We start from the raw sequence: 25,679 nt of genomic DNA, 5'->3' as shown, positions 1-25,679 counted from the left end.
CCTCTTTCTCTTTCTTTTATTCCCTCATTCTCTTGTTCTTTATTGAAGGAAAATCCGTGGCACAGCTCTTAAAATATCAAAATATAAAATACTCTGAAATATTGTACGATACAAAATACAGTGTCAAAGTTTGCCGAGCGATCTCGTGTCAGAAAAAAAAGGTTTCTCTTTGCTCCCCGGTGATGTGCATAGGGTCCGAAATGAGGTACAGCATGCGCGCGTTCTCACGGAGAAGAGGGAGTTCTCTCTCTCCCTCTCTCGCTCTCTTTTGCACGTTTTCTCTTTCTCTCTCTCTCTTTCCCTGTCTCTCCTCTCTCGTTCTCTCCGGCCTTCGGCCTGAGACTGTGTGGTTCCCTCTGGGCTTCCTTACGAACTTTATTGAATTCTTTGTAATATGCCAAAGGGTTCACCGTGCGCAACCGTGAACGCGCGCTCTCGCGCGCGCCATTCATATGCTAAACAAATAAATTCGTTGAAAGAAACGAATCTCTATCTGCCACTCTTCCTTTCTCTCTCTCTCTCTCTCTCTCTCTCTCTCTCTCTCTCTCTCTCTCTCTCTCTCTCTCTCTCTCTCTCTCTTTCTCTCTCTGTATGTTCCTTTTCCCCGAGAGAGGAGAGCAGCTGCCGAGAGCGGCTCATACCTACGTCGTCGTTAAAAACCAAGGAGAGGATGATACCTTGAGCTATTTAATGAAGAAGGGTGCAAGATGTACCCTCTGCCTGACGGCGATGATGGTGGCGACGATGGTGGTGGTGGTGGTGGTGGTGGTGGTGGTGGTGGCGGGTGGTGGTGATGGTGATGGTAGTGGTGACGATGGGGAGCCAGCTGCTGCTAAAACGCAGTTGAAGGAACAATGCGTTTGCCGATGACGCACTATTCCGAACAAGCGCGTTCGTAAGTGGGTCATCGGGCATTCTAATATTATGCAGTGGGAATTTAATTTCTTCTCTATCAGAATTAATTCTCCTGCCACTGTGTAACGTGCTAATCCCTCGCAAGTAAACACATCAAAATATCTTGCGAATATCTTTAGACCCACTTATCTTGGACTCAGATTTTAGGATGGTTTTTATTTGTCATTTTATATTGTATCTTATATTTAGTTTGACGTACGTCTGTGTTTTAATATATATCTTATATTTGTATGTATTTTTGCTTCTCTTTAAATGCTTTCATTTGCACGACGCGTGAAATTGTAAATACTCTATCTTGGAATTTTAATTTGATCTTGAATTTTGATATTTAATTGATACTTGATATTTTGATAATTAAAGATCTAAAGTGGATCTTCGTACAAGAAGCTCCATCGATTTTGATGCAACGTAGAATCCGCGCGGCGTTAAGGGTAACTTGGACGAAACTTCGATTAGCTTGATCGACAATATAAATTCAACCATGCTCACAACAAACTTTCTACGTAATTTATCGTCCCTAATTTAATCTTTTTATGTCAAACAATAAAATTTAATAATTCTAGCCATATTAACGAAATTATTACAAATAATCACAAGTTAATCGTTGATTAAGTTAATCGGAGTTCGATCAATGTCACCCTTACAATTAGAGCCATTGGCAGTGACAGAAAATTGCAGGGACAGGAATTACCCTGGGCACATTACGCGATACGCATTTCCGTTACGGGAAGCGAAGCCTACGGATAGGCAACCGAGCCGACCAGATCACCAGATGTCCCATTGCTCTACGAGAGATTGACGTAAGCCAGCCGGGGTTAATCCGCGTCGATACTTGTAAATGCATTACAGGCCAGGTGGAACGTGGAACTAACACCTCGCAAAATACAGTTGGTGTACAGAAAAGCGTTAACAAGAGCGAATTGCTGACCAACGTACTTATCGATCATATTTTCATGTTTCATCACTCATCACATGTCGTAGCGGGCACCCTGCACGATAAATATATACTTACCAGCATTTGCGTGCTTTTTTTCTCTCGAGATTTCTTTTCCTGAGAAGCCTTCCCCTCCTTGAGAGTTAAAAGAGATTTAGGACTAATTTGCTCGACTCATTAACGAATCTGTCGCTATTCTATTAATTTGTTTTAACATTTTTAAAGAGTATGTTGAAACTTTTATCATTTATTTGTATAATTAAAAAAGCTGTTTGTCGAGGGACGACGAGGGATATTAATTTCGAAGTAGTTTGTCATATCGTTTGCTGATCTTTTAGGGTATCTTCGATTAAACTTAATCAGTGTTTAATATATGTAACTTATTAAACTTGTACTATTTTGTTAACAAGAATATAATCATTTTCTTTAGGGATGAAGATGAAGGGAAAAGAGAAAGATAAGGTCAGGAACAACGAATTATATGTGGGTTAAACTTTTGCTCTAATTCTGCCGTCTAAAAAGAATTTAATCGAAATTGCTCTCACAATAATTAACGTGTTGCTTCGCTCTGGCTTTATATCAATTCGAGAAATTTTATTTAATGAGTTTGTTTTGATATATCATCGTCATCGGTTAATTTTATGATGTACCTAATTGCGATTTAATCATTTAGCGGATTTTGCCCCCATCAAAAAGGTACTAAAATATCATATTTATTGTCGATTTGTCGCGGAGAATTCATTATCCGCTGCATGCGGTGTCGCGTTTAATCCTAACCTAACCTAACCTCACAACCTCCAATGATCTAACCTCCAAACTTGCGGCTGTAAAGATTGAGAGAGGAAAAATATAGGAAACATTTTAATTTCCTTCATCTTCACAACTGACATCATGAATTCTTTGGCAAGAATCTCGCGTGGGTACGTAACAAGTTACGATTCGTTCAGTTTACATACGTAGATCAATTGCTTTTCTAAGCGAAATTGCCGGATCTCGTTATGCATGAACCGATGATACGACGAGAGTATTTGAAATAATTTCGGAATGTTGGAAAGTAAATCTAGCAATTTCAATTATTTTTCACGATCGACTTACTTTTCATACACGTGAATGTTGTACCTGTTATTTAAATAATATCTGGTAATCTATTTATTAAAAATATACATTTGTTTCTAAAAGGATATTTATATAAGGATGAATGAACAGTAACTTGTGACAATTTTATTCGTATTTTAAACATTCGCAGAAAATTGTACCAGGAGTTGATGATACGGTTGCAGTCGACAACCGCAACGTCAGCCTCTTCTACAGATATTCATATCCCAAAAAGGATAGAACGTGGTCCCACAGATATCCTCAAGGTAAAGGAAATTATTGTATTTTATTTCGCTCCTGAAGGTAGGAGCAAGTTTGTTTGGATGATGCTTCTATAAGTGTGTCGTCCAAATTTGTCTTGTAGGCTTTGGAGACTACGATATCCAGGGATTATACGGCGCCACATTATAAGTTTCACGACGACCCTTACTTGACGCCACTGTCAAAGATGCATAATCGCTCGTACGCTTTGGCGAAGGAGTCTGGAAGGAAGACCGCGATGTGGGTTCGTCAGGAACACCGCGATTTATTTCAGCATAAAGTAGCCGAGCCTGAAATTAAGGTAACTGTAACAGAAGTAATGTCATTAATTAAACACCGTATCTATATCTGATTGTCAATTCATATAATATTCCACTGTTGATTACCGATATGCAAGTTCAAGTAGTATATTGTTATACTTGTTTTGCAGGCGTTCGTACCACTTCCCATTTACACAGAGGAAAGTAAAGTGACGGAGGAAACATTATTATACGAGATATCAAACGGTCACGTTTCCAACTCTATCACGATATACGATTTACTAAAAGGTGAGATAACCGTGCCAACGAAACAGGCACTCTTGGAATTGTTGTGCTTTTACAATAATTGTGAACATACCAGTGACGATTTGCTGGAGAGTCGTTGGTACGCACTCGAACAGAAACGTAAGACGAACGCTTGGATGTGAGTCTATGAAAATTGAATACATTATCTTTCCCTTACTGATATGTATTTTCCTCACTTGGCTTTAAATAATATTTTGTATTTTATCGTGATTTACACAGAAGTTATCCACAAATCGATGTACTGTTTGAATTTCTGAAGCAACAAGAGCCCACAGTAGCAGCCGCTGCCTATACCGCGATGATATGTGGTTTAGCTAAACATTCCAGTGTAAGATAACTTTTAAATTAGTCATAAGTACAACTTAATTACAATGGATTTAATCTGAAACGTAAAAATGCGCTATGATAAAAAGAAAAAAGAAAATTCGAGTCTATTTGATGATTTGGATAACTTTACAACAAATGTACGTTTTGATCAAAGATTGGGACTCTCTTTTGGATATTAAAAAATAAAAATGGACAAAGTTAGAAACAAGTTTAGACCGAAACGTGTGTCCGTTTATTGTTAATAGTTATTCAATTATCGAATAAATCACTCAAATTTTAACTATGTATTGCTTGCATTCTGTCAACTATACATTTACTTTGGCTCTTATTGCCTAAATTTCTTTTTTTTCCACTGTATATTTTAAAGCCTTATTATTATAAATTTCAATAAAAATTTGATATAATTTTGTCGTTTTAGCCGGACATGGCTTGGCACTTGTATGATGAAAGTCAAGGAAAAAAAATTCCATTATCCATCGATGGATATAATGCCGTGATGTCGATGGTACCAATGCTAAGACAAGGAGAGGAAAAATCAAAATCTTTGGTAATGGAAATATACAGAGCAATGGCTGCGAACGGGATCACTCCAAACATACATACCTTTAATGCCGCTCTCAATATAGCTACTACTATAAAAACTAATCGAGTAGCTCTAGATTTTGTATCCAACATACTTGCCGATATCACGAAATTCAAGCTAAAACCATCGTTAACTACATATTTTTATTTGCTGCGAATTTTAAGTAGATTCGGTAATTATATATTCTCTTATCTCGCAAAGATTTTTTGTGCCGGCCAAATGTTGACGAGTTTATTCACTGAAACAGGTGATGCGTCATACAGTAGCTTTATGAAAATCTTGGAGTCTTTAAAGGAGGAGACCCTTACCATTCAAAGTGAAAAAGATTTAAATTTCTTTGTTACCGCGATGGAAATAGCGTCCCGGCAGTTCTGTAAGCGTCAAGCAGGTGAAATGGTGAATGAGCTTCTTCTCGCCGGTGAAAACTACAAGTTTATCGGCAACAATTATAGAGTAAGTTTCTTAAACCCTCAACATATTCTGTCCAGAAAACACCACGTGCCGTGAAATAATTTTATTTCTTTTGTAATTAATAAAATATAAAAAAACATACATAAAGGATAAAATTAACATCATTCTTTTAAAAATCTTTTAATTTTAATCGATATTTTTTAATGGCATTATGCACAGAATTTATAATATTTGCTGAGGGTTCAAATACTTAAAATAATTTTTTGCAAGATCTAAGATATTTGTTATGTCGCGCGTTTTGTTTTCTGGAAAATATGTTATTTAATTATATATATATTTTATATTACGCATTTGGTATAGAGCTAATATTTTGCCTCAGGAACACGTCTATTATCGATTGTATTTGGAGTTGATTTTGGCAACAGAAGAATTCGAGACGTTCTTCAATCTCTACAGCAAGCTTGTACCGCACGTGACTATACCGGAACCTGCCGTAATGAGTGCTATATTGGAAGCTCTTAAATTACATCCCGCGGAGACCGCCACGCAATATATACCAAAACTCTGGTCGCACATGATCATGTTCGGTCATCTAGACAGGGAAGAGTTATTGGAGAATATATTGCACTTGATGAGCGAACATTGTAAACCCGCACCCGATTCTTCGTTGAATGCACAATTCGCAGAGATGGCGCTCACTATTTGGGATCATATACAAGTAATTGAAATTACTTTTAATTACATAGGGTGCTTCACATTTTCTAATAACAGATTCTCCGACGAATTTGGAATAAGTCTTTGCTTAGCAAGTGTCGATACATTAATATTTTCTGAGCTGTACGTGACTGAAGAAGAAAAAGAAGAACCAAGTTGATTTCAAATTACAGAGAATCTATTGTTAAGATTAAAATTGCTAGTTATGGGATTTTATTTTTATAATCAGATATATTGAAATGATATATAATTGTGTATTATTTTTTTAACAGGCTCAGAATGTCAGAAAAATGCAGCACGTCTTGATATCCAATACAGTGGTGGGCAACATTATAATATTGTTGCTACGTGGAAATAATTTCGACAAAACAGTAGAAATTATATCGTCATTGGTTCGTTCGCCGCATTTAATCAAAAATAGCAATACCATTATAACGGAACACATAAACGAAATATTCGAATTGTGTTTGGCGCAAGCGCACGTGCCAGCGATTTTCGTAAGTGTACATCCGTTTTAAATATTAGTATCAATTGATTTATAATAATGTCGGTGCATTTACTTCTAGACACTCCTGGAGTACGTTACTTTCCATAATTTAGAAGGAGCCGGGGAAATGGCTAAAAAGTTACACAAAACTGTATCCCTTACCTCCAACCAGGAAAATATATTAATTAGTTTAGTAGGTAACGACGTTCTCAAATTACAGCTCTCTGATGAGAATTAGTTCTTCGAAATAAAGTACGTACTATATATATAAATGTGTTTGTTTTATAACTTTCGGTCCACTATAATCGATGCGGTAGAAATCAATGAAATTATTGTCTCTCCATTCTTCCGAGAACTCTTTTGTCTATGTTGTTATCTTTTTCGATCTTTCCTTCATCTCTTGTGTGGTATATCTTTTTTTTGTATCCCATCCAACCTTGCCTTCTTCCTTTTCTTTAACTTTTTGATTTGTAGTTCTATCTTCTTATCTATATTACACCTTTTTTCCTTCTTTCCTATTCTCCCAGCAAAGAAAAGAATTATAAATCATATTAAAGATTTTGACAATGTTGACTGGCACAAATGTCTCACTGCAAAATCCAGACTTGATTAATATCGTGCTTCTGCAAGCTATCTGTATAATCGATTCAATTGAGCGTGGGTCAATTTCCCTACTCTTAAGGAGCAAAAAAATAAATTATATCACTGTGTAATATAAATTTCTTGATGAGATATAAAAGCGTGAAAACCACATTTATATCAGCGATTGTTACCGTTTTTAATTTATCGATACATTGTTACTTAATACAATTGTACAAAATTGTATTAATAAATTGTTACTTGATACAATAAATCTTTTTAAGAATATTTATGCATTATATATTTCTCTACTGTGTGTGCACAAAACATACTAACAATTGAAAGAGAGCTCTCTTTATATCATTATATCATGTACCGCGCGACGAACCCGCGCCGCGTTTTGAAGAATCAAAGCGGAGAATCTAAATGATGAGGTGCATGATTGACATGTATCAATGTCCTTGTCTCTTAGAGTTGGGGGGGCGTAAATCATTAATGAATTAAATCGGTAACAGTGGGAGGTAGCAACCCTCCAACCGCTCTAGCCGCTCAAATACTCATTTCCTGCGTCAGTTGGCACAACTCTCCGATCTACCGTGAAGTATAGGATGTTAAAGTCTGCTCCACCCGGAAAAATCGAGAAGTTATCATCGAAATCATCGTCGTAAAGATTGGAATTTCCAGCAGATCTGTCAGGATAATGGATAGCAGCGGCGATAGTAGTAATAAACTTTCTCTCGACGATATCCGTGAATTAATTACCGAGGATGAGCCCAATGTGGAGATTGATAGTTTAGAAGAAGAACCAGGATCGGGAAGAGGAGATAATTATACTTCGATGTTGTACCGGATCAGGGCAAAGGGACGTAAGCTGTTGAAAAATGAGGAATACATTAATTACGAGTGTGCCATCATTTACAAGATACTACCGGAATCTAAGAAACGTCGCGAGGCGTTTAAGAGCGAGTTATTGTTCAGAAATGAAGTCGTGTTTTATAAGCATGTATGGCCCACGCTGAACAGACTGCAGTCAAACGGTAGAAGAGTGTTCAGCGGAGTACCCAAGATATACGCTGCTAGAGCCGATCTTATTGCCATGGAAGATTTGAGACAGAGAGGTTTTAAGATGGCAGATAGACGGAAAGGATTAGAAGTGGAGAATCTAGAGCATGTGCTGAAGGCTCTAGCAGGCTTTCACGCACTTAGTTTGACGTTAAAGGAATCGAAGTAAGTATGTCTAGTCTTTACAATTATAATTGTGGAAATAACAAGTTATTCTGGATAACTCGAGACGATTAACTAGATTTTCCTAGAAATAGACTAGCTCAAGAATCGCTGTAATTAAAAATATTAATGATAATGAAAATATTGATAAAAAGAAATTTTGTTTTTTACACGCAAGAGTTTCGTTCTCTATCCTCGTCTCCTAGTTTTAATGCAAAAAGATATTACTTTTTAAAGGCCGGAAGAGTTCGTGAATTTAAGAAATCCTGATCAAGGTATACAAGAAACGTTATTTCGACGGGATAACGAAGATTGGTACCGTCAATATTATCGCGTGGCCGTGAATAATGCCATCACGATGGTGTCCGAAGCGCTTCCTTCGCACATAGATCACAGAAGACAGGAGGTAATGACGAAGTTGCAAGCTTTCCTAAACGAAGATGTATTTTTCCGTACTATGAGCGAACTCGTCTCCACGCAAGGACCTCTCTCCGTATTTTGTCACGGTGATTGTTGGACCAACAATTTCCTCTTTCAGGATGAACCAAGCTCGGATACAGAGGTGAATCTTTTATTTTGTAAGAAAAGTAAATTAGAAAAGTGCAATACACATTGCATGTCTGGTAATATCTACAATGAAAGGTCGCATATGTTTAATAAAAAGATGATTATCGTCGATAATCATCTTCCTTTGTTTTTTCAGATACTTTACAAGATAACGAAACGAGAAACCACTTTTGTTGTTCCATACACTTTTATTATATAAATTTATAAGATTCTTATATGATTCAAATGTTTTTTCCATTTGCGATCTTATTACAAAGATTCCGGTTTAGCGAAAGTGATCACACCTAGACCCGTGTAGCCGGTTGCAAAGATTCTTGCATTATGCATAATTATATCTAATTAAATTCGATATAGTCAACTTTCAGAAAAATCGTGACGTAAAATTACATAATGCCTAAAAGTTGAAAAAATTCATAAAAAGATATATAATGTACATTTTACACACTCATACTTAACTCTCTCCCTCTCTCTTTCTCTCTTTCTCAATCGTTTAGTTTTCCATCCATGCTGGATATAAAAATTTCAGATAATTATTTAAAAAAAAATACAGCCAGATATACGATGCAAGAATATTTACCCCGCGTTACGATCTATAAATCACACTCGAGACTGACAATGTTGACTGGCACGAATGTGAGATGCGTCTCGCTGCGAAACCTCCTAGACTTGATTTTTAATACTGTGCTTCTGCAGGCCGTTTATCTAGTTGATTTTCAACTGACGCGGGTCGGTTCACTCGCTCTTGATCTTGCGAACTTGCTATACTGCTGCACGAGTGGTGTTGTTAGGCGGGCTTACATGACACAGCTTCTCCAGCATTATCATTCCCATCTGATGTCCTCCTTGCGCGTTCTCAATCCGGAACAGCCGCCGAAAGATCCAGCTATCATGTGGGAATTGTAAGTAAAATACCGAGTTGTGCGACAAAACTATAATAAACTACTTGCACTTTATAAGTAACTTTTCGTTTAATCGAAGAGCTTATTTGCAAATCGTCTTAATTTCATATTTCTTTAAAAACGGATATATTATCTGTAATTTTGTGATGTTTTCTGCACTATTTTCTGAGTTTAAAAACATAGACTTAGAATGGTTTGACTACCTCTTTGATATTATCGTCTACTCAACGATTACAGATTAAAGGAAGAGATGCGGAGATGCGGACGATTCGGATTGGGATTAGCATTGGACATTCTACCAATTAGCACGTGCGCCAGTCACGAAGCACCGAATCTGTACGAAACGAGTAGCACGGAAACTAGCGAGGAGAAACATAATACCGCAGGAGCACCGCCACGCGGAGGCGCTGAATGTGCTCGACTCATGACTGACTTAGTGCTGGAATTGATAGACAATGAGGCTCTGTAGATCAAATGTCACATTATTCGATAATGATATTATGTGTAATAATACGTATAATGTATATCAAATGTGTACCTCTTTTATAACTCTTATTGTCATTGAAAAAGAGTAATACAAAATTTGTTCCGCGAGAAATCTTTCTTGTTTTTTATGTGATATATTATGAAGAAATATAATTTCTTCCCATGATCTAATACATGCATCCATATAATAGAAATCAAAACTACAGAGAAACATTTGCAAACTATATTTATTCCTTCTTCGAGATACGAAATGTCTCAAAACGATGTGAAATTATTTTGTATACATAATCGTGGAAACGATCTGTAACTTGGAAGCAAATAATCATCATCGAATAAAAACGGAGAAACAAAGAGAAGGACTGGAGAAGCGTTAATAATATGTCGTAATCTGTAAAAGTTTATGATTGACTAACTACTTAACTATTTAAAGATTCAAACTCACAAAAGAGTTATGTCTGCTGCGGTGGCGTGTGCGGTGGCGGCTGTTGTTGCGGTTGAGCCTGCGGACTTGGCGGTTGCTGCTGTTGCTGCTGCTGCTGCGTACCAGGCGGTTGCCAAGGTGGATGTTGTTGATTCTGTTGTTGCTGCTGTTGTTGCTGTTGCTGTTCCTGAGCCAGTCGCTGGTGAGCTTGCTGTCGTGCCCTAAACTCGGCCGCCTTCAGTTGCTCGAGATGAAACTGCTGCCGCTCGGTGATGAGTTGCTGCCGCTGATACTCAAGACCCTCGCGTTCACGCTCCATCGTGGTTTCCAATTCTTCGAAGTGACGCAATTTAATCTCCAGTTTCTTCATTTGAGTTTCGACTAGCAACGCGACCAATGACTTGATCTTGCGTTCCTCCACAGCTGCTAAATGTTTGGCTTTAACAGCTGCGGCCGCTAATGCTGCTGCTGCTGCAGACTGTAGTTGAGCGTCCCTTACGACCTGCGAAAAAAAAATCAAGTTTAAACAGACGGTATTGGGCGGTATCAATTAATTAAACATTTTGATATTCTTTTATAACATACGTAAATCAATTGACTGTGTTCAATATTTACCTTGTCTTTCTTCTCCTTCGCTTCAGCAGCCTCTGGATCAGTGGTAGACTTTGTGTCCTCTTCGCCCTCCTTTGATTCATCCTCTTTCTTTGTAACATCTACCTGAGATTGTTCGACTTCCATAGCATCTTTAGCTTTATCTTGTTCCTCTTTCTTCGCTTCGGGAGTCGGCGCCGTGGAATGAGGAGAGCTAGCCGCACCCGTAGGTACGGACGGGGTCGTTGTCGCGGTAGAAGCCGCTGTATCGTCAGGCGGTTCAGGCGGTCCTGTGCCAGCGATGCCCGATTGTGCTAGCCCCGCCGCTGGATCAAATTTACCTGTAAAAAATGAAAAAATAATTGATATTTTTTGTACATTACAATCATTATATCCATTGCCTTACACAAACTAGATCACTAGTTTCTAATTTATAATATACAATTATAAAATTACCGTCTGAATTAGCGCTAGCTTGAACGTTTCGTAAATGCTGGTCCATTAATGCAGCTGGTACTTGATCCTTTATCGCGGCAAACTCTTCCATAGCTGCCTTTGCCGCGCTCGCAGCTACTCTAGGATCCACGACCGATGCAAGGAAGGCGACTGTACTCATAACAGGATTACCGGCTTTCGAGAACGGTACCGGTTGGTAAGCCAATGGGCCCAACCCTTCGGGACCGCCTTCTTCCAAGTATGGATCCTCTATAGGTAAACGTAAGAAATGCAAGATACACTCGTCCTGCGTTCTCGAGCCCACGTGCTCGCATACTTTGTTCCAATCGTCCTTGTGCAATTCTAATCCTTCCAATAGCAAAAGTGTCTCCTGTTCTGTCCAATCACGCGTGGCACCTGCCGCTTGTTTGTTTTTTAGGACTGCCGGTTTCCTCGAATACTGGTCGATTTTCAGACCGAAATTTGCCATTGCGCCCGCCGAAGCCTTCTCCTCTGTGCCCAGGGCACCCGTCAAGCTCGGCTTCTTCTCCAAGTCGAGCAACATCTTTGCAGCGGATGGCTGCGGCGTTTTCGGCGGATTTGGATTGACCGGTGCCAAACCGGATGGCGTGTCCGACAGAACGTGGAAGTGCGATGTCGGTGGAGGTCCCATTGGCGTCGGTCTGGACTCTGCGTCTACTTGATAGTTAATGAGTCCCCATTGTTCCAAAAATGCGTGCACACGCATTATCGCGCATACGTCCCCAGCTAAATTCCGCCTATAAATGGTTTCATATGTGAAAGAAAAACGTCTTTTCTATTTTCTTTTAATAATAAAAATATAACAGTTTTATATGCATATATTAATTGGGAATATTACGTATATTACCTGCAGGCGGTAGATGTAATATATTCCGTTGGATTTAATCGATAGGTGTCGATCATAAAATTCCGATACGCAAGATAAATTTCCGGAGTCTTGGACTTATTTTTACCGTTAAAGAATTCCGATAAAGCTCGCTTCTCTATGGTGTGAATCGAATTATAATCAAACCAGGCGGAATAGCTAGGAACAACGATATGATGCGTCTGTTCCGTCACATTGTCTTCCGGTTCATCACCTTTGCCACCTTCACCTCTTTCTTTACTAGTATCTCTCTCTTCTCTATCTTGCCCACCTTGAGAGCTTCCTTTGTCTCCTATGAGATATCGACAGCTTTTAGTTCAGGATTCGTTAAATTAACATATAATTTGAAAACATTTCTAACTATCAATCTGATGCCAATATGTGTGGCATTACGATATTACATCACCGATCTAAGTTTAATTATCTAGGTTTTTTTTACATACCTTCCATTTGTTCATCAAGATCGGTTAAATTGCCCGATTTGAGAGGTTGAAGTTCGCTATCTTGCTTTTTACTACCGGTAGACGCCAAGGTGGAGTTACCCGTTGTTGCATTACCCTGGCCTGCGATCGGTGGATTTGCGGGCGTAGCAACCACCTCGACGATACGGGGTTCGGCAGGCGGATCCTCCATTCCTTGAGTCAAATCTTCCTCTTCCTCGCCGCCGCGTGATTTCTTTGGGACCGTTGTCGATGACGCGGAAGAAGCACTTTGAATACCCGACGGTGCTCTGCTACTATAAATGGCAACGTACGAAATCGAAGGTGAGCAAAGTCCCGTTTGAAAACTTGAACTCGTTATCATTCGTTATCAAAAATATCAAAATGTACCTCTTACGCTTGCCGAGCTTTGGAGGTGGGCTGGGCGATCGTTTCCTCTTAGGTTTCTTCGCGGGTGGCGGATGTGATGGCTGTGCCATCAAATCTTCCACCGAGAGCCTGTATTTGTGTACTCTTTTCTGACCGTTATCATCTACCTCGTAATCTTCCTCATTCATCCACTCATTATATTGATCTAAGTCTAACGCCCATGTAGCCGATACTTTATACATTGATCTAGAAAATAATTGCCGAGTCTACTTAACATATTAATTTATATTTAGCATTTACATATAAATAAATTTATAAGTAGAAATTTTTGTCAACAACGCTTCCAACATATTAAAATTGATTAACAGCATCAACTAATTTCAATTAATTGTCGAATTTGTGATAACTTCCATCAGTTAATTGGCTTAATTTACATTAAAAGATTATCAAATGTTTAAGCACCTTGAATTTGTGTTTGTGTAAGTCCCTTCGGGATAATCCCACGGAAGATCCAGTGTCAACCAAGAATCATAACTGTCTGGAAAGTAGTACCAATGAATTAGAACCGATCGCTCGCGTCTCATACAGGGTCGCGCGTATTCCTCTTCCATCGGATCTACTGGAGGATAGATAATGTGTGTAGCATCCGCCTCATTCTCCACGACAGTCCCCTGGTGCTTTCTAACTACATCTTTTACTTTCGCAGCTGTGTTTTTGTCGACATCCGGTCTCACGAAAATACTTGGTACAGTTATACATCTATTCTGTATTAAAGCACGTTCCGCCGCCACCAACATGTCCACCGTACGATCCGTACGGGACCCCGACTGTAATAATAGTGATTCGCTAATCAGTCCCACGTTTGTGCAATTCTTACATATATACAGAGCAGGAGTATCAATATTCAGTATCAATATAAAGAAAGATATCTCTCTGCAAAAGATATATATAAAAGGAGTAAACAATTACTTTTCCACCGGGAAAATCGAAGCGCCTCCATCCTTGTTCCTGCTTAAAACGATAAGCAGTAGCTAATATATGACACACTCCACCGCCAGGCTTAAAATCCAGGAAGCATTTCATCTGTAAAAATTGAATAAATAATTGATTCAAAATATTACATCAATATTGCTTTCGTTGCGTAATACACATATTTTACATACTGGAAGCCTAGTCATAGGTGGCTTTGATACATTTTTTCCGAGATTGTCCTCCTGAAACTGCAAAAGCTGCACCAGCAACGTGGCTAAGCTCTTGTTAGTGGGCGGATCCGTTTGTACATACTACAAAGAATCACAAAAAAAGAAATGATGAAATAAACGTATTTAATACTCGCATAATATAATCAATACAAAAAAATTAATAAGAGAGTAGGAACGTATATAGATACTATTCTCGTTTTATAATCACGATTATGCTTTCCTGTGAATATTTTGTCGATTTCTCGCTTATTACTTCTGTCCAAAGATATATACATGTATATATGTGTGTGCACATCTATATATATAATGCTCCAGTGAAAGCATAAAATTAGGTAATTGTATATAATAATACAGTTAAGCGTACATAATTACTGATTTCATGCTTTCACTGTACATATATATACATACATATATAAGCGATAAATAGGTATACAGTTAAAAAATTTCACGATGATGTACAGTCATCGGGATGATACTCGCGTCCGCGTCAGCGCTATAAAAGATTATATCAGCGCATTGCGAGAATTCTCGTGAAATTTTTTCTCTCAAGAAATTTATCTCCAGGAGATACCGGCCGATCGGCGGTGTGAAAAAATCGCGATCGGCAGGATAGCGCGTGTCGCGAGAGAAGAAGCGAAGCCCGCACGCAGTACACCGCGACGAGTTTACGACGCCGGGTGGTATCCATGTTCGCACAGAACGAGCGTACCTTCTTGCAGTTCTTGAGCAGCCACTGCTTAACACCATCAAGCTGGGTGAGAAGTTCCGGCGCCTCGAAGAACTTGGCGTTGGGTCCGCCGTCCTTTTTCGGGCCTAGCGACAACATCTTTCATAGATTCCCGACAGCGAAAAACGACGATCCCGATCACGAAGCAACGCGCCGAGCGCAAACATGACACACCTCTGAAGTTGGCTGTGGGTGCACTGGGCGCACGTCCATCGCACGGCGAAAAACCCGTATATCGACTGTAGCGAGAGCAATGTATCAATTACGGCGGGATTCGATTGACCGGCGCGCGATGATTTTACGCGACGCCTGCTTTACAAATGCAAATTCGATCGATTATCGGAAAATATTAGCTCGACTCGCGCGAGACGCCGTGGTTGGTAAACGCGTCCTAAAACATGGCCAAACATGGCCGCCATGTGCGAGCGATCGGGTCGAACAGACGTGAATTTAGCCGCTATTGGGCACAGAGAGAAGCTGACGCGCGATGCGTCCTCAACTAATCGAATTTCCCTACCGGAATAAAGGGGGAAGCGGCACACAGCGGCACAGCTCGGTAAACGAGAATCGACCAATCACAGTCGAGAATTATTGAAAACGCAAGACGGCCATTTTGAAACTTACGACTGTGATCACGAGTTGTGATTGGTCGACACGCTCCTTGCTACGTTTTTCAATGCAAGTTAATCTCGATTAAACTTACTCTTTTTTTAATTTTTAGAACCATAACCATTTAATTTAACAAGTGATTAATTCAATTGAAATTGTTTAAAACAAAATTTCCATTTTATTCGTTGTCTTTAATCTTTTTTTCATATCTTAAACAATAAAACAATAATTCTGCCCATGCTGATAAAATAATACTATTATTTAATAAGTTAGGCATGATTAATTCATTATGATTCTTTGTGCAAATGGATCCAATAGAAACTTGAAATTGTTTGATTTTCTCCGAAACTCCTTAAAAGACTGAAAATAAACAAATGTGATTCTTTTAAACTCTGATTTTTTTACAGCAGAATATTAATCCATAATTACCTTTCAGAATTGATCCCAGTAGGATATTGCTGAGTAAGAAAGCTCAATTACTAGAATGTATTCATAAATAATCAATTTAATTTAAGTTTTTATGATTTTTTCATTTATCAGCGACTAGGAGAAGTAGGCTATACAAAATTCTCTGGCTTGCTCATAAACGCCAAAAAATATGAACCCACCAACAGTAAAGCCAGTTACTCTCGGAAGAAAACCAGCGAACAACCTAAAAACGTTATTCCGTTATTGAAATATCGGGAATGGATTTAGATTGAGAAATACAGTATCTTACACAATCCTCACCCTTTAACGCCGTGATCTCTGTAAACCTCTTTCAACATTGTCGATATCTTAACTTCCTCTTTTTCCGCCGACGTGCTGGACAACATAATTCTAGTCTTGGCAACATCTAACGGCGTCGTTACAGCGGCCGATATAGCAACTGTGTGTGTGTGTGAGAAATAAAAAATATCAAAAATCTCGTATAAATAACGATTCTGATTGTTTTAACCAAAATTATTTCACCGAGTACACGCGAGTTTCGAGTAATTACCTGACGCAGAGCCACAAGCGGCGCCTGCCAGGGGTGTGCATTCTCGCTGCGTCCGTCGGGTCCAATAAAGCTTGAAATACTCCCACAATGGCATTTGGATCACGCCGAACGGCAGATCCCGAAGAACGGTGCTTCCATAACCGCGATAGAGTGTTCTTAATCTCAGTCGATGCGTGTCGGGCAAGAGCGCTTGTCTCCTTTGTTTAATTACCTCAACTGGCACCCGAACCGAGCAGGCAGTCTACGCGTTGAGTCGAGTAAGTTTCAACATATTGTTATATAAACATTTTTGGTATCGCACGATTTATAAAATATTATTTATATAATAGATATAAAATATATGATTTACGTGATAATAGTCATACTTGTCGTTGTATACTAGCACAAAAGTTTAAAATATCAGATTTATTCGACTGTATTATACAAAACATTGTTGAACGCGATTAACAATTACTTACTGCTTCGGCAGACGATGCTGCGATCATGTGTATAATGGAGTGATACTGATCCGGTATACATGGTTGCGAATACTGTTTTATTCCCTCATAAGTGATAAAAAATATAGCAGCTGTAACAAGATTGTTTTCGTTAATATTAGAGATAAAATGCTGGCTGGATGTGACTCTGTGCTAAATTGTACCTGACGGAGCTGAACCAAGCACCACGGGACCTATACCTTTGTATAGCTGCCTGAAACCGCCGGATTGGAAAAACCCATGTTGGCTTTGCAAGCGCGTTTTCAGGGTGTCCAATGGGAAAAGTGTCACGTCACAAATGATCCCTGCAAGAGCACCTGACTGACGTAAAATAGCGATTATTTTCTAATAAAATCGTAGGTCAAAATTTTACCTTTCAATAATGAGCAATCTATCGACAACGTAGAATTTATTTATGACGAAATTAGGGAACGCATTTGTGCTCCTAATTTACGAAAATCAATTTGAAATAGTAGACGTTCAATTTGCGTGGGATTAATCGGCGAGGTTTACGCTCGATAAACAATCAATGTGCGATTAATTGATTAATCATTGAGGAAGTGAAACATCGAACTGTAATTAGCCGGTCGTGACAAATTGCGACACTTACGATAAACGACGTGAGCAGGATGTCTCTCTTGGAGAGATTCGCCGCGGACCCCTCCTGCTCGTGAAGCATTTCCTCACCGCGTTATGATCCACCTCGGCGTTAGTCAACGAGAGGATTTCAAGAACCGTCATTGAGCTGATAAAGCGGAAAAGTGGCCTCTAATCAAAAGACTATCTCGCGCCAGATCTCTCGGCGTGAAGAGTGTCCGCACGATCATTGACAATCGGCACAACGATCACTATCTCGGATGCTGAAGACCTCGGCTCGTTTGTAGTTTGTATACCTCCCGAGATCCATCCGGAGCGACGTGTTTTTCTCCTTCTTTCTAAATTAATGACACACCTGCCTCTTATAATGTTGTAATACGTGTGCGAATGATGCAAGCCGGCGAGATTGGCGAGAACGCGAGAAAACACGTGCTCCGTATGTAACGTACACTGCGTTTCATTAATCGAGAATCGAGTGTAGACTAGTGTAGATGAGCGCGCCATTTCTAGGCGTGCAATTGGCTGGGAGGTCTAGAAATGATGCGCTCATCTACACCAGTCCCTAATCATTTACACCCAAAAAGGAATCGATTAACGAAACGCGCTGTACCCTTTATAGACCTATTCTTTTTAGCTCTCTTTCTTTTCACGTTGGAGAGGCCTGTGTAAACCCGCCTCAACCGTCAACCAGCCCGTCGTCTGCTTCAGTCTGCTTTTCGGAGTCGAGACCTAACCTTTCGGACGATTTTCGCGGCAAGTTTGGGGTTAACCTCCAAAAGCAGTGGTTCGCAAACTCCTCCGGATCACCGTCTGCTACATTGAGCACAGCTATACTTTTATTCTATTTATTATGATTATAGATTTGTTCGTGTTGCTTGAGAATTCCAAAAATTTTATCTTCGGGCGTTGGAGAAAATAAGCGATTCTAAATGCAAAAAGTGCAAGCAACGCAATCCTTATATTATTTAAGTAACCTACTCTGATCAAAATTTTAAATTTACAATTTGCGATCTTTGATCCCCGCCCCCTCAGTTTATTTAGTTTTTAGTTTATCGGGTTTATCCTGCTTGGCCAGCATATATTAGGTTTCTTTTTTTATTGCGGTACTGAACTTTGTTAGAACTTCCCTTCTCGCTTTCGCCAAATTTCAAATACCTATATACCCATTTTACTTTAAATATATAGCTAAAAGTTTAGTTGTAAAAAATAAATCCATTGTGAGTCGGAACCGCCACTCGTCATCCGCGTAATCAGAGATACGGGGCTTTCAGGATTTCGAGTTTCCGCTTTCCGCGGAGACGAGACGGAGAGGCCCTCGCACGCTCCGCGCTTGCGTCCGCGGCTGTCGTCTGCTGCTGTCGTTTTCGCATCATCATGCGCAAATCGTCGAGGACGAGGACACTCGTAGCGATCAGCGATCATCTGTGCGAAATACCGTCGAGATGTCCAGTTAAGACGCGTCTCGCTGAGGGGGAGGATTGAGGAAGAGAGAGAAAAGGAGCCGTGGGGGAAATACTAACGTCAGTGATGCGCAGTGATGCAGCGACAGTCGAATAAATCGCGTTAGTAGACCAAAACTCTCGGGAAGAGGATCGCTGTCATCGCTGTCCAGCGGATAATGCGACGCGATGGAGTCTGTCTGAATCTGGAGCCTCCGTGGATCCACGGGAATATTAGAGTGAGCTCTTACGACGTCGTTCAACGATAGAGCCGGGATTATCATCTGTCTGTCGCCACGGTGAATAATTGATAAGACCGAGGTGACGATGACGTCGGCGCTCACCTCATCGACACGTGCGTAAACCGATATCCAAGGATGACAGGGTATCCAACGACGAGCACATGATACCGCGTATCACGGTTATCGCAGCGCGGCGCATGTTTGTTGACGGAGCGCGAGGAGAGAGAGAAAAAAAAAACAGACCGGAAAAGTAACTCGACTCGCGACAACCACGTCTCCCACGAGAACCAGATTACCTGGGTCTATCTGTGCTTCGAGGATATTCAACCCCAAGCCTGAGAAGTAATAGCGTAAGGAGAGAGCGGACACGTCTCGTTTCATGCATGCCTATTTATTAAGAAGAAACACTTATTAATTTTATTGAAGCTTGTAAGATATTAATTATGTGCCACACCTGCGAGGAGCTTTCTCGCGCGACTAACTGATGGCTTAGCAATAATTAACCGAGCTTTCTCTAATAAGATGCACGAGAATAATGATACGAATGATACGAGAGAGTACAACAACGCGACGGACGTCACCGAGTCTATTCTGTACACTATACTGGTGAACGATCTCGCAACGGTCTCCCCAAGCATGCCGAGTACGGTCTACAACGACAGCGTGCCCACGACGGCGTACGTAGAGCTGCCACAGGACAGCGAGAACAATCAACGATTGTGGAATTTATCCAGAACCGCCATAACTTTGCTGTCCGAACCTACCGCGATATCGCATAACACTTCGAGAAGCACGACGACGTACACGCCGACAACAACAACCGAATCCTTCGACGAGTTCGGTCCACCCGAAGGAGTGGAATATATTTTTGTGCCACTCGGTGTGGTGGTCTCGGTTATTATACTATCAGCTGTGGTATGGGTAGCGATATCACTTTTGTCATTACCTTGTGACGTTTTTCCCCTGTCCTCGTTTTTATTTTTAAACATGCTGCTATGCGAGCATTAACACTATTAACACAATGCGTGATATACTATTTTACACGTATGTTTTAAAATTTATAACGCATATCTTATCGTTTTATGAGAATTGCCGATAAATACAAAATACGATAGTACAGTCGCGGCAAATGCTTCTTTTTTTTTTTCAGCAAAACTTTACCTGTTTTTCTTGTTAGGTATGAATAAGATTTCCCGAACTTTAACGTCTAATTTTGTTTTCAAAGGTGCTGATTGTATCGAGAAAGCGCAAGTTGGAGCGTTTAAGACACAGACTCATGCCAATGTACAACTTTGATCCTGGCGAAGAGGAAGAGGACGACTGGGAGACCGAGCTGTTGGACGAGTGCTATAATACACATCAGAGACGAGTGTGTAAGAATGTTTTCGCTTGTAATTCGCGCGAGTATCTTGAAAATAAGAATCAATTGATTTTACAGCAAGGATACCAATCCATGGATACCGAAGAAAATGCAGAGCTATTCGGTGGTCACTAATAGTACATTTTTGCATGGCATTTGTATCATTTTTTTCATCAAGCTATTATCATAGGCTAAATATATTTATTTACCGCAATTTCTTGTACGCATCAATTGTACGAATCAAGTTCTTAAGTATACTGGAATTTACGACTTTAGCTGAGAACTGTAATTTTTTTCGTTATACAAATTCTCGAAGAGACCAAAGTTTTATAAAAGAAAGTATATTTATTAGAAATATACTTAATAACTCCAATTTCCTTCAGCTTTTATAGCCTAATGTCATCTAAATTATATATGAAATTAAATTTCGAATCTTTTTATTAAAGTTAAATATTATACATGCAAGTTCTGAAGTATTAACCAATTAAAATGTACATAGACATTGACTTTTACGCAACTAATTTCATAATAGAAAATATAAATATGAAATTTTTCACAACTTTATTATTTGATACATCTTAATCACATTCATCTTTTCCTACTTCATCCTTTTTTAAGATTCTATTTTTTCCTCGATCAAAATAACTTTATTTTCCCATATTCTTTTCCCTCGAATAAATTTGAGAAATAATTTTCCTATCATATAACGAAATGAATAAGTTACGCCATCTTGTACGAAATGTTGCCACAGCTTTACGATAAAATGTTGAAGAATTTTTGCTCAGAATCTTAAGTTTCGGGAAAAATACGGACGCAAAATTAATAAGAGTACTTTGAGTTTATTTACTTTAATACAAATTTGACATTCACACATATGCTTGCCTCAAAAACGACAGTAATATACATTCATTAAGAAAATGCACTTATTAGTGTTAATTAGAAAAAGAATAGTCCCTGCATATGTTACATACAAGTATTTTTTTTTTCGTTTACCTTTCTCTATCTCTTACAATATTAGATCGGTATGGAGTTCTTTTTTTTTAGTTTCATGAATCGCGTAATATGTAGATGAAGGAGAAAAGGAGGTAGCAAACATGTGACACAATACTCTATACTGCGTTGTTTTTTTAATTAACAAAAAGTTTATCAAACCTCATTTCTCGGGCAAATGAAAAAAAAGTTTTGAGATCTGCATTTTAATCCAGTCTTTTACTGTTAAAGAAGGTTACACGTACGTAGTACTTAAAAGTATGATTTCATTTATCATTAATAGTAGTGATGTCAAGTAAATATAAAGAACTTAATAAATTTGTAACACAACTTTTGCATCCAACGTTTCTTTTTTAATTTATCAGCGGGTGGCAATGCGCACCGGGAACCGGAGTTCCACAGAAAACTCCGGTGATCGGCGAGAACAATGTCCACCGTTTCGCCACTCGCTCGAAAGTCAACCGGGTTAAAATGAAAGAAAAGTAAATCTTGAAATGATTAAATTGAATTCAATTTTCTATTTAAAAATCTTCGAAGGATAAGTCAGCTGTGTTAGTTTCGTCCTCCTCTATTACATCTCGGGATGCTTCAATTCTCCTCCTCTTCCTCCTCCTCTTCTTGCTCGTCTTCATCCTCACCAGTGAGCTCGGGTTTCTCTTCTGTCTTTTTCGGTCTACCACGGCCACGTGACGAAGTAGTTGTGCCTTTTGGTGGTCCTTGCTGTAAGTTCAACAATATTCCCGTTTTTTTTTTTTTAATAGATTATTAACCATTAAGATTAAGTACAGCAATACAACAGTTTACAGCTCGATTAAGATTTCTCTTCTAAATTCTTGAAAATGTATAAAATTTTTACAGACGTTTCAAGCGCCCCTTCAAGCGTACCTTCTTCTTGTGGGATCCCTTGGGTCTACCCCTTCCTTTTTTAACAGGTCCAGGTGGTGCGTCATCCTCATTGTCAGACTTGGCGGCGCGTACCGCGTTATTCTTTTCCGCGGCGGGTCTACCCCTCTTTTTGGGGCCCTCCTTAACAGCGTTCTTGTCCGCCTTAGCCGGCCTGCCCCTCTTCTTTTTTTGCTCCTCCACCACGGGCGAATTATCGTCTGACATATTTATTGTCCTGTTTCACTGTAAAAGTCAAATAGATATCGATTATCTCTCTGAATCCGTTTCCTCGTCTCTTTTTCAGATCGTGTCGTCCCCGACAAGATGAGCCACGAACAGCGCTAACTAATACAATACAAAGAGTTCCGAGTCATCTGTGTATACACGCGTGTATGTTGTGCGGCTAGCGTGAAAATAAATACGTTACTCGATGGTTTTTCCATCGAGTCCTTGATCATGTCTTTAACTCTCGCGGATATTTCTTTAACGCGCAAAATCTCATGCCGTAAAAAAATCTTGTTCCGTATGTCGGTAATAAAGAAAATAAATAAATAAAAATATAATAAAACAAGTACATTGTATCTATTAATAATATGCGTATATAGAAGAACGCCGAACGTAAAATGCATATCTCCTCGCAAGGATGCGTTAACCTAACGGGAGAACCGGTAAAAGCCAGCTCGCCGCATTTATCGCTGTTATTGAACAGTGGACAAATATACGAGATTCTCGAATCGAAGAAAATAAAAGTAAAAATAAAGGAAGCGAGCGTGGCTATCGATCTTCCGATATTTTCCTCTCGCTCGTTGTCCCGCGCGCTCGAAGGAGCATCGGGGAGATCGCGGCGAAGAGAGAAAGAGACGAGTGCGCAAACGCGCCGCGAAAATCGGTACTATCAATTACGCGCCTTGCAAGTTTACGGGAAGAGATACGCGGCGCGGTGCGGCGCGGCGACGTGTAATTTGCGTCGCACAACGCCTGCTCGGGGCGCGGGCGCGATATGGCGCGCGCGATCGAACTAATTTATTCGAGGCTCGAATAATTCCCCCCGTCGCTACTCGGGCGGAGGGAACGACGTCGCCGAACGTCGTCGCGTCGTGGAGTAACGGCGTCTCGACGCGTCCGACTCTCTCTCTCTCTCTCTCTCTCTCTCTCTCTCTCTCTCTTTCTCGTCGAAGTTACACGCCCGCCATTTTCAAAATTTGCAAACGGATCGCGTGGAATCTCGGCGGGACGCCGCGCGCCGCGGAGAGCGAAATCGCGATCGACCTCCTCGCGAAGGGGGACCGCCAAAATCGCCGCACGGCCGACGGGACGGCCGTCGCCGTCGCCGTCGCGCGTCGGTTCGAGGGGGCCGGGGGACGCCGCGCCGCGGGAGAAAGAGAGAGGCGCGAATCATGGCGTCCGCGGGTGCCGTGTGTGCCTCCGCGCGGCGTCTACTCGCGCCGTCGGGCGGCCCGAGGCTCGGAGTCGCCGCGCCGATAATCTCTGCAAGTAAGGGCGCGACGGCGACGGGGCGCGCGCCGAAAAATGGCTCGCGGGCCCGCCGAATTATCCGGCGCGCTTACGCGGCGCGGCCGCGCGCGCTTACCGCCCAAATAAATATTAGGATCCGTTACGCGGCGGCGGCGGCGGCGGCGGCGACTGCGGCCCCCGAGTCGCCGAGTTAACGAACGTTGGAGCGCCGCGGGCCGCGTACGTACGCGACACCGCGGCACCGGACACGGCCGTCGAACGCGCGCGCACGCCCGCCGCCCGCACTCTCTCTCACACTCACCTCACTTGTCGCGGTTGGGACAGAAATTTTATCGCGCACGTCGAAATTTTATCGGGCCCACGCACACTCTCGTCTCTCGCCGCGGAGAACAAAGGGTGATACCGCGCTCTCCTTTACGCTTTACGTCGCCGGTTGGCAGCGCGCGTCGTGGCGTGGCGGCGGTCGGTGGTGTCTCGCGGTGCGCCGTGCGGTCACGTCACGTCACGTCGCGTCGCTTCGCGTCACCTCGCGTCGTAATCGTATCGTATCGTATCGTATCGCGAGACGCCGTCCTCACGCGGGCCTGACCGACGCGCAAACCACTGGACCGGAGGGACAAACGCACTCTGTCGCCGGACGCGCGATCGCTCGCTCGCTCGCTCGTAAGCTCGATCACTCGCGTTTGCCCGCGTCGTGTGCGCAGTGTGTGCACTCGGCACGCTTCCAGACTCTCGTCCGCTTCGCCGCCGTATCGCGTATATTAGCAGGCGCCGCTATGCCCGCGCACTCCAACACACAGGCACAGGCACGAGCGCGCGCGCGCGCCCGTTCACACACATACACGTTCACGCACGCAACCGCCCCGCCACCCGCCACGCCGCGCCGAGCCGAGCCGAGCCGAGCGCAGCCTCCACTCTTCTCGCGCGCGCGGTGGCGGTTCGCCCTCGGTCCTCGCCGTCCTCCGGTGGCGGCGAGCCGAGCGGAGCCGGCCGGCGCGGCGTGGCGCAGCGGCGACGCTCCGGCTCCCGATCCGTCAGGCGCAAACGGGGGAGCGATCGGAGTCGGAGCACGGCGACTCGCGGGCGTACACAGGCACGCAGGCAGCAAACAAACGTGACGCGTATGTGCGAGGTAACTTACCGGGAGAATACCAAGCCGCAACTGACCGACGACGATACACGATACACTGCGACGCGGTTCGCGAGCCAAGAGCCGACCCGAAAGCCTCGCTCTATCTCACTCTCGCTCTCTCTTTCTCTCTCTCCCCACTGGTTCCCGACTCGAGCGCGTCGACGAATTCCCGCCAAAAGATCCCGCGCGGCGCGGCAGCGGCGGCATCGGAAAAGAATCGTTCGTTTCGTTCGTTCGTTCGCCGTTCGCGACTCGGCGGCGGCGGCGGCGGCGGCGCGGGCGCCTCGAATTCTCGCCTCCCTTCCTTTTTTCTCTTTCCTTTCCCTCCCTCGCGTCGGGAATGTCGGGATTCGA

At 41.7% G+C, this 25,679-nt stretch overlaps 6 protein-coding genes across 15 annotated transcripts; 3 read left to right on the top strand and 3 right to left on the bottom strand.

Moving 5' to 3' along the window:
• The first annotated feature begins 2,245 nt into the window (after positions 1 to 2,245).
• Positions 2,246 to 7,160, top strand: LOC139769571 (small ribosomal subunit protein mS39). Its single transcript, XM_071700751.1, has 10 exons — positions 2,246 to 2,769; positions 3,096 to 3,210; positions 3,309 to 3,506; positions 3,636 to 3,889; positions 3,991 to 4,099; positions 4,517 to 4,853; positions 4,929 to 5,134; positions 5,472 to 5,810; positions 6,079 to 6,303; positions 6,373 to 7,160. The coding sequence occupies exons 1-10, from the start codon at positions 2,741 to 2,743 to the stop codon at positions 6,529 to 6,531; spliced, it is 1,971 nt and encodes a 656-aa protein (XP_071556852.1). The 5' UTR covers positions 2,246 to 2,740; the 3' UTR covers positions 6,532 to 7,160.
• Positions 7,161 to 7,179: 19 nt separating this feature from the next.
• Positions 7,180 to 10,404, top strand: LOC139769575 (uncharacterized). Its single transcript, XM_071700757.1, has 4 exons — positions 7,180 to 8,099; positions 8,334 to 8,658; positions 9,357 to 9,562; positions 9,800 to 10,404. The coding sequence occupies exons 1-4, from the start codon at positions 7,573 to 7,575 to the stop codon at positions 10,029 to 10,031; spliced, it is 1,290 nt and encodes a 429-aa protein (XP_071556858.1). The 5' UTR covers positions 7,180 to 7,572; the 3' UTR covers positions 10,032 to 10,404.
• On the bottom strand, positions 8,652 to 15,619 carry Mor (SWI/SNF- related protein mor). The gene is made up of 11 exons (XM_071700748.1): positions 15,123 to 15,619; positions 14,375 to 14,494; positions 14,181 to 14,294; positions 13,674 to 14,038; positions 13,233 to 13,457; positions 12,846 to 13,138; positions 12,385 to 12,694; positions 11,517 to 12,274; positions 11,085 to 11,401; positions 10,491 to 10,971; positions 8,652 to 9,546 (listed from the first exon to the last, which is right to left on the bottom strand). Exons 1-10 carry the CDS (start codon positions 15,237 to 15,239, stop codon positions 10,498 to 10,500), a joined length of 3,093 nt encoding a protein of 1,030 aa, XP_071556849.1. The 5' UTR covers positions 15,240 to 15,619; the 3' UTR covers positions 8,652 to 9,546; positions 10,491 to 10,497.
• A 285-nt stretch (positions 15,620 to 15,904) lies between these two features.
• LOC139769576 (mitochondrial S-adenosylmethionine carrier protein) lies at positions 15,905 to 19,217 on the bottom strand. Of its 3 annotated transcripts, none has more exons than XM_071700760.1 (8): positions 18,412 to 19,217; positions 17,815 to 18,139; positions 17,369 to 17,525; positions 17,187 to 17,296; positions 16,729 to 16,969; positions 16,479 to 16,617; positions 16,179 to 16,401; positions 15,905 to 16,109 (listed from the first exon to the last, which is right to left on the bottom strand). In XM_071700760.1, exons 2-7 carry the CDS (start codon positions 17,881 to 17,883, stop codon positions 16,293 to 16,295), a joined length of 825 nt encoding a protein of 274 aa, XP_071556861.1. In that variant the 5' UTR covers positions 17,884 to 18,139; positions 18,412 to 19,217; the 3' UTR covers positions 15,905 to 16,109; positions 16,179 to 16,292. The 3 variants fall into 3 exon arrangements, with proteins under 3 accessions (XP_071556861.1, XP_071556860.1, XP_071556862.1); XM_071700759.1 differs by having other exon boundaries at positions 18,423 to 19,217; XM_071700761.1 differs by lacking the exon at positions 18,412 to 19,217 and having other exon boundaries at positions 17,405 to 17,525; positions 17,815 to 18,366.
• On the top strand, positions 19,212 to 23,288 carry LOC139769577 (uncharacterized). 7 transcript variants are annotated; one of them, XM_071700765.1, is made up of 4 exons: positions 19,212 to 19,824; positions 20,005 to 20,403; positions 20,708 to 20,851; positions 20,921 to 21,401. In XM_071700765.1, the coding sequence occupies exons 2-4, from the start codon at positions 20,005 to 20,007 to the stop codon at positions 20,975 to 20,977; spliced, it is 600 nt and encodes a 199-aa protein (XP_071556866.1). In that variant the 5' UTR covers positions 19,212 to 19,824; the 3' UTR covers positions 20,978 to 21,401. The 7 variants fall into 7 exon arrangements, with proteins under 7 accessions (XP_071556866.1, XP_071556865.1, XP_071556864.1 ...); XM_071700764.1 differs by having other exon boundaries at positions 19,212 to 19,832; XM_071700763.1 differs by having other exon boundaries at positions 19,212 to 19,911.
• On the bottom strand, positions 21,662 to 25,567 carry D1 (D1 chromosomal protein). 2 transcript variants are annotated; one of them, XM_071700771.1, is made up of 3 exons: positions 25,335 to 25,567; positions 22,718 to 22,960; positions 21,662 to 22,552 (listed from the first exon to the last, which is right to left on the bottom strand). In XM_071700771.1, exons 2-3 carry the CDS (start codon positions 22,940 to 22,942, stop codon positions 22,421 to 22,423), a joined length of 357 nt encoding a protein of 118 aa, XP_071556872.1. In that variant the 5' UTR covers positions 22,943 to 22,960; positions 25,335 to 25,567; the 3' UTR covers positions 21,662 to 22,420. The 2 variants fall into 2 exon arrangements, with proteins under 2 accessions (XP_071556872.1, XP_071556871.1); XM_071700770.1 differs by lacking the exon at positions 25,335 to 25,567 and adding an exon at positions 24,495 to 25,043.
• Between the last annotated feature and the right edge of the window lie 112 nt (positions 25,568 to 25,679).

This window comes from Temnothorax nylanderi, unplaced genomic scaffold, assembly GCF_030848795.1.
Source record: "Temnothorax nylanderi isolate EJ_2023f unplaced genomic scaffold, tnyl_v1.0 TNYL_tig0023_pilon, whole genome shotgun sequence".
In the NCBI taxonomy this organism is placed as follows: domain Eukaryota; kingdom Metazoa; phylum Arthropoda; class Insecta; order Hymenoptera; family Formicidae; genus Temnothorax; species Temnothorax nylanderi.
Note: the sequence above shows the minus strand (reverse complement) of the source record. Positions and strands in the feature narration are given on the sequence as shown.

What these genes read in the sequence shown, in the direction of transcription:
- LOC139769571 (XM_071700751.1), top strand. Translation starts at nt 2,741, where the DNA reads ATGAATTCTTTGGCAAGAATCTCGCGTGG. An exon ending in TAGCCGAGCCTGAAATTAAG is followed by an intron (nt 3,507 to 3,635) that starts GTAACTGTAACA and finishes CTTGTTTTGCAG; the next exon opens with GCGTTCGTACCACTTCCCAT. An exon ending in TTATCGGCAACAATTATAGA is followed by an intron (nt 5,135 to 5,471) that starts GTAAGTTTCTTA and finishes ATTTTGCCTCAG; the next exon opens with GAACACGTCTATTATCGATT.
- LOC139769575 (XM_071700757.1), top strand. Translation starts at nt 7,573, where the DNA reads ATGGATAGCAGCGGCGATAGTAGTAATAAACTTTCTCTCGACGATATC. An exon ending in AACCAAGCTCGGATACAGAG is followed by an intron (nt 8,659 to 9,356) that starts GTGAATCTTTTA and finishes GTGCTTCTGCAG; the next exon opens with GCCGTTTATCTAGTTGATTT. An exon ending in CCAGCTATCATGTGGGAATT is followed by an intron (nt 9,563 to 9,799) that starts GTAAGTAAAATA and finishes CAACGATTACAG; the next exon opens with ATTAAAGGAAGAGATGCGGA.
- Mor (XM_071700748.1), bottom strand. Translation starts at nt 15,239, where the DNA reads ATGTTGTCGCTAGGCCCGAAAAAGGACGGCGGACCCAACGCCAAGTTC. An exon ending in TGCTCAAGAACTGCAAGAAG is followed by an intron (nt 14,495 to 15,122) that starts GTACGCTCGTTC and finishes GATTCTTTGTAG; the next exon opens with TATGTACAAACGGATCCGCC. An exon ending in TCTTGATGAACAAATGGAAG is followed by an intron (nt 12,695 to 12,845) that starts GTATGTAAAAAA and finishes GATATCTCATAG; the next exon opens with GAGACAAAGGAAGCTCTCAA.
- LOC139769576 (XM_071700760.1), bottom strand. Translation starts at nt 17,883, where the DNA reads ATGCTTCACGAGCAGGAGGGGTCCGCGGCGAATCTCTCCAAGAGAGAC. An exon ending in GCTTGGTTCAGCTCCGTCAG is followed by an intron (nt 17,297 to 17,368) that starts GTACAATTTAGC and finishes ATCTTGTTACAG; the next exon opens with CTGCTATATTTTTTATCACT. An exon ending in CAGCATCGTCTGCCGAAGCA is followed by an intron (nt 16,970 to 17,186) that starts GTAAGTAATTGT and finishes CTCAACGCGTAG; the next exon opens with ACTGCCTGCTCGGTTCGGGT.
- LOC139769577 (XM_071700765.1), top strand. Translation starts at nt 20,005, where the DNA reads ATGCACGAGAATAATGATACGAATGATACGAGAGAGTACAACAACGCG. An exon ending in TACTATCAGCTGTGGTATGG is followed by an intron (nt 20,404 to 20,707) that starts GTAGCGATATCA and finishes TTGTTTTCAAAG; the next exon opens with GTGCTGATTGTATCGAGAAA. An exon ending in ATAATACACATCAGAGACGA is followed by an intron (nt 20,852 to 20,920) that starts GTGTGTAAGAAT and finishes TTGATTTTACAG; the next exon opens with CAAGGATACCAATCCATGGA.
- D1 (XM_071700771.1), bottom strand. Translation starts at nt 22,942, where the DNA reads ATGTCAGACGATAATTCGCCCGTGGTGGAGGAGCAAAAAAAGAAGAGG. An exon ending in AGGGATCCCACAAGAAGAAG is followed by an intron (nt 22,553 to 22,717) that starts GTACGCTTGAAG and finishes TTGAACTTACAG; the next exon opens with CAAGGACCACCAAAAGGCAC.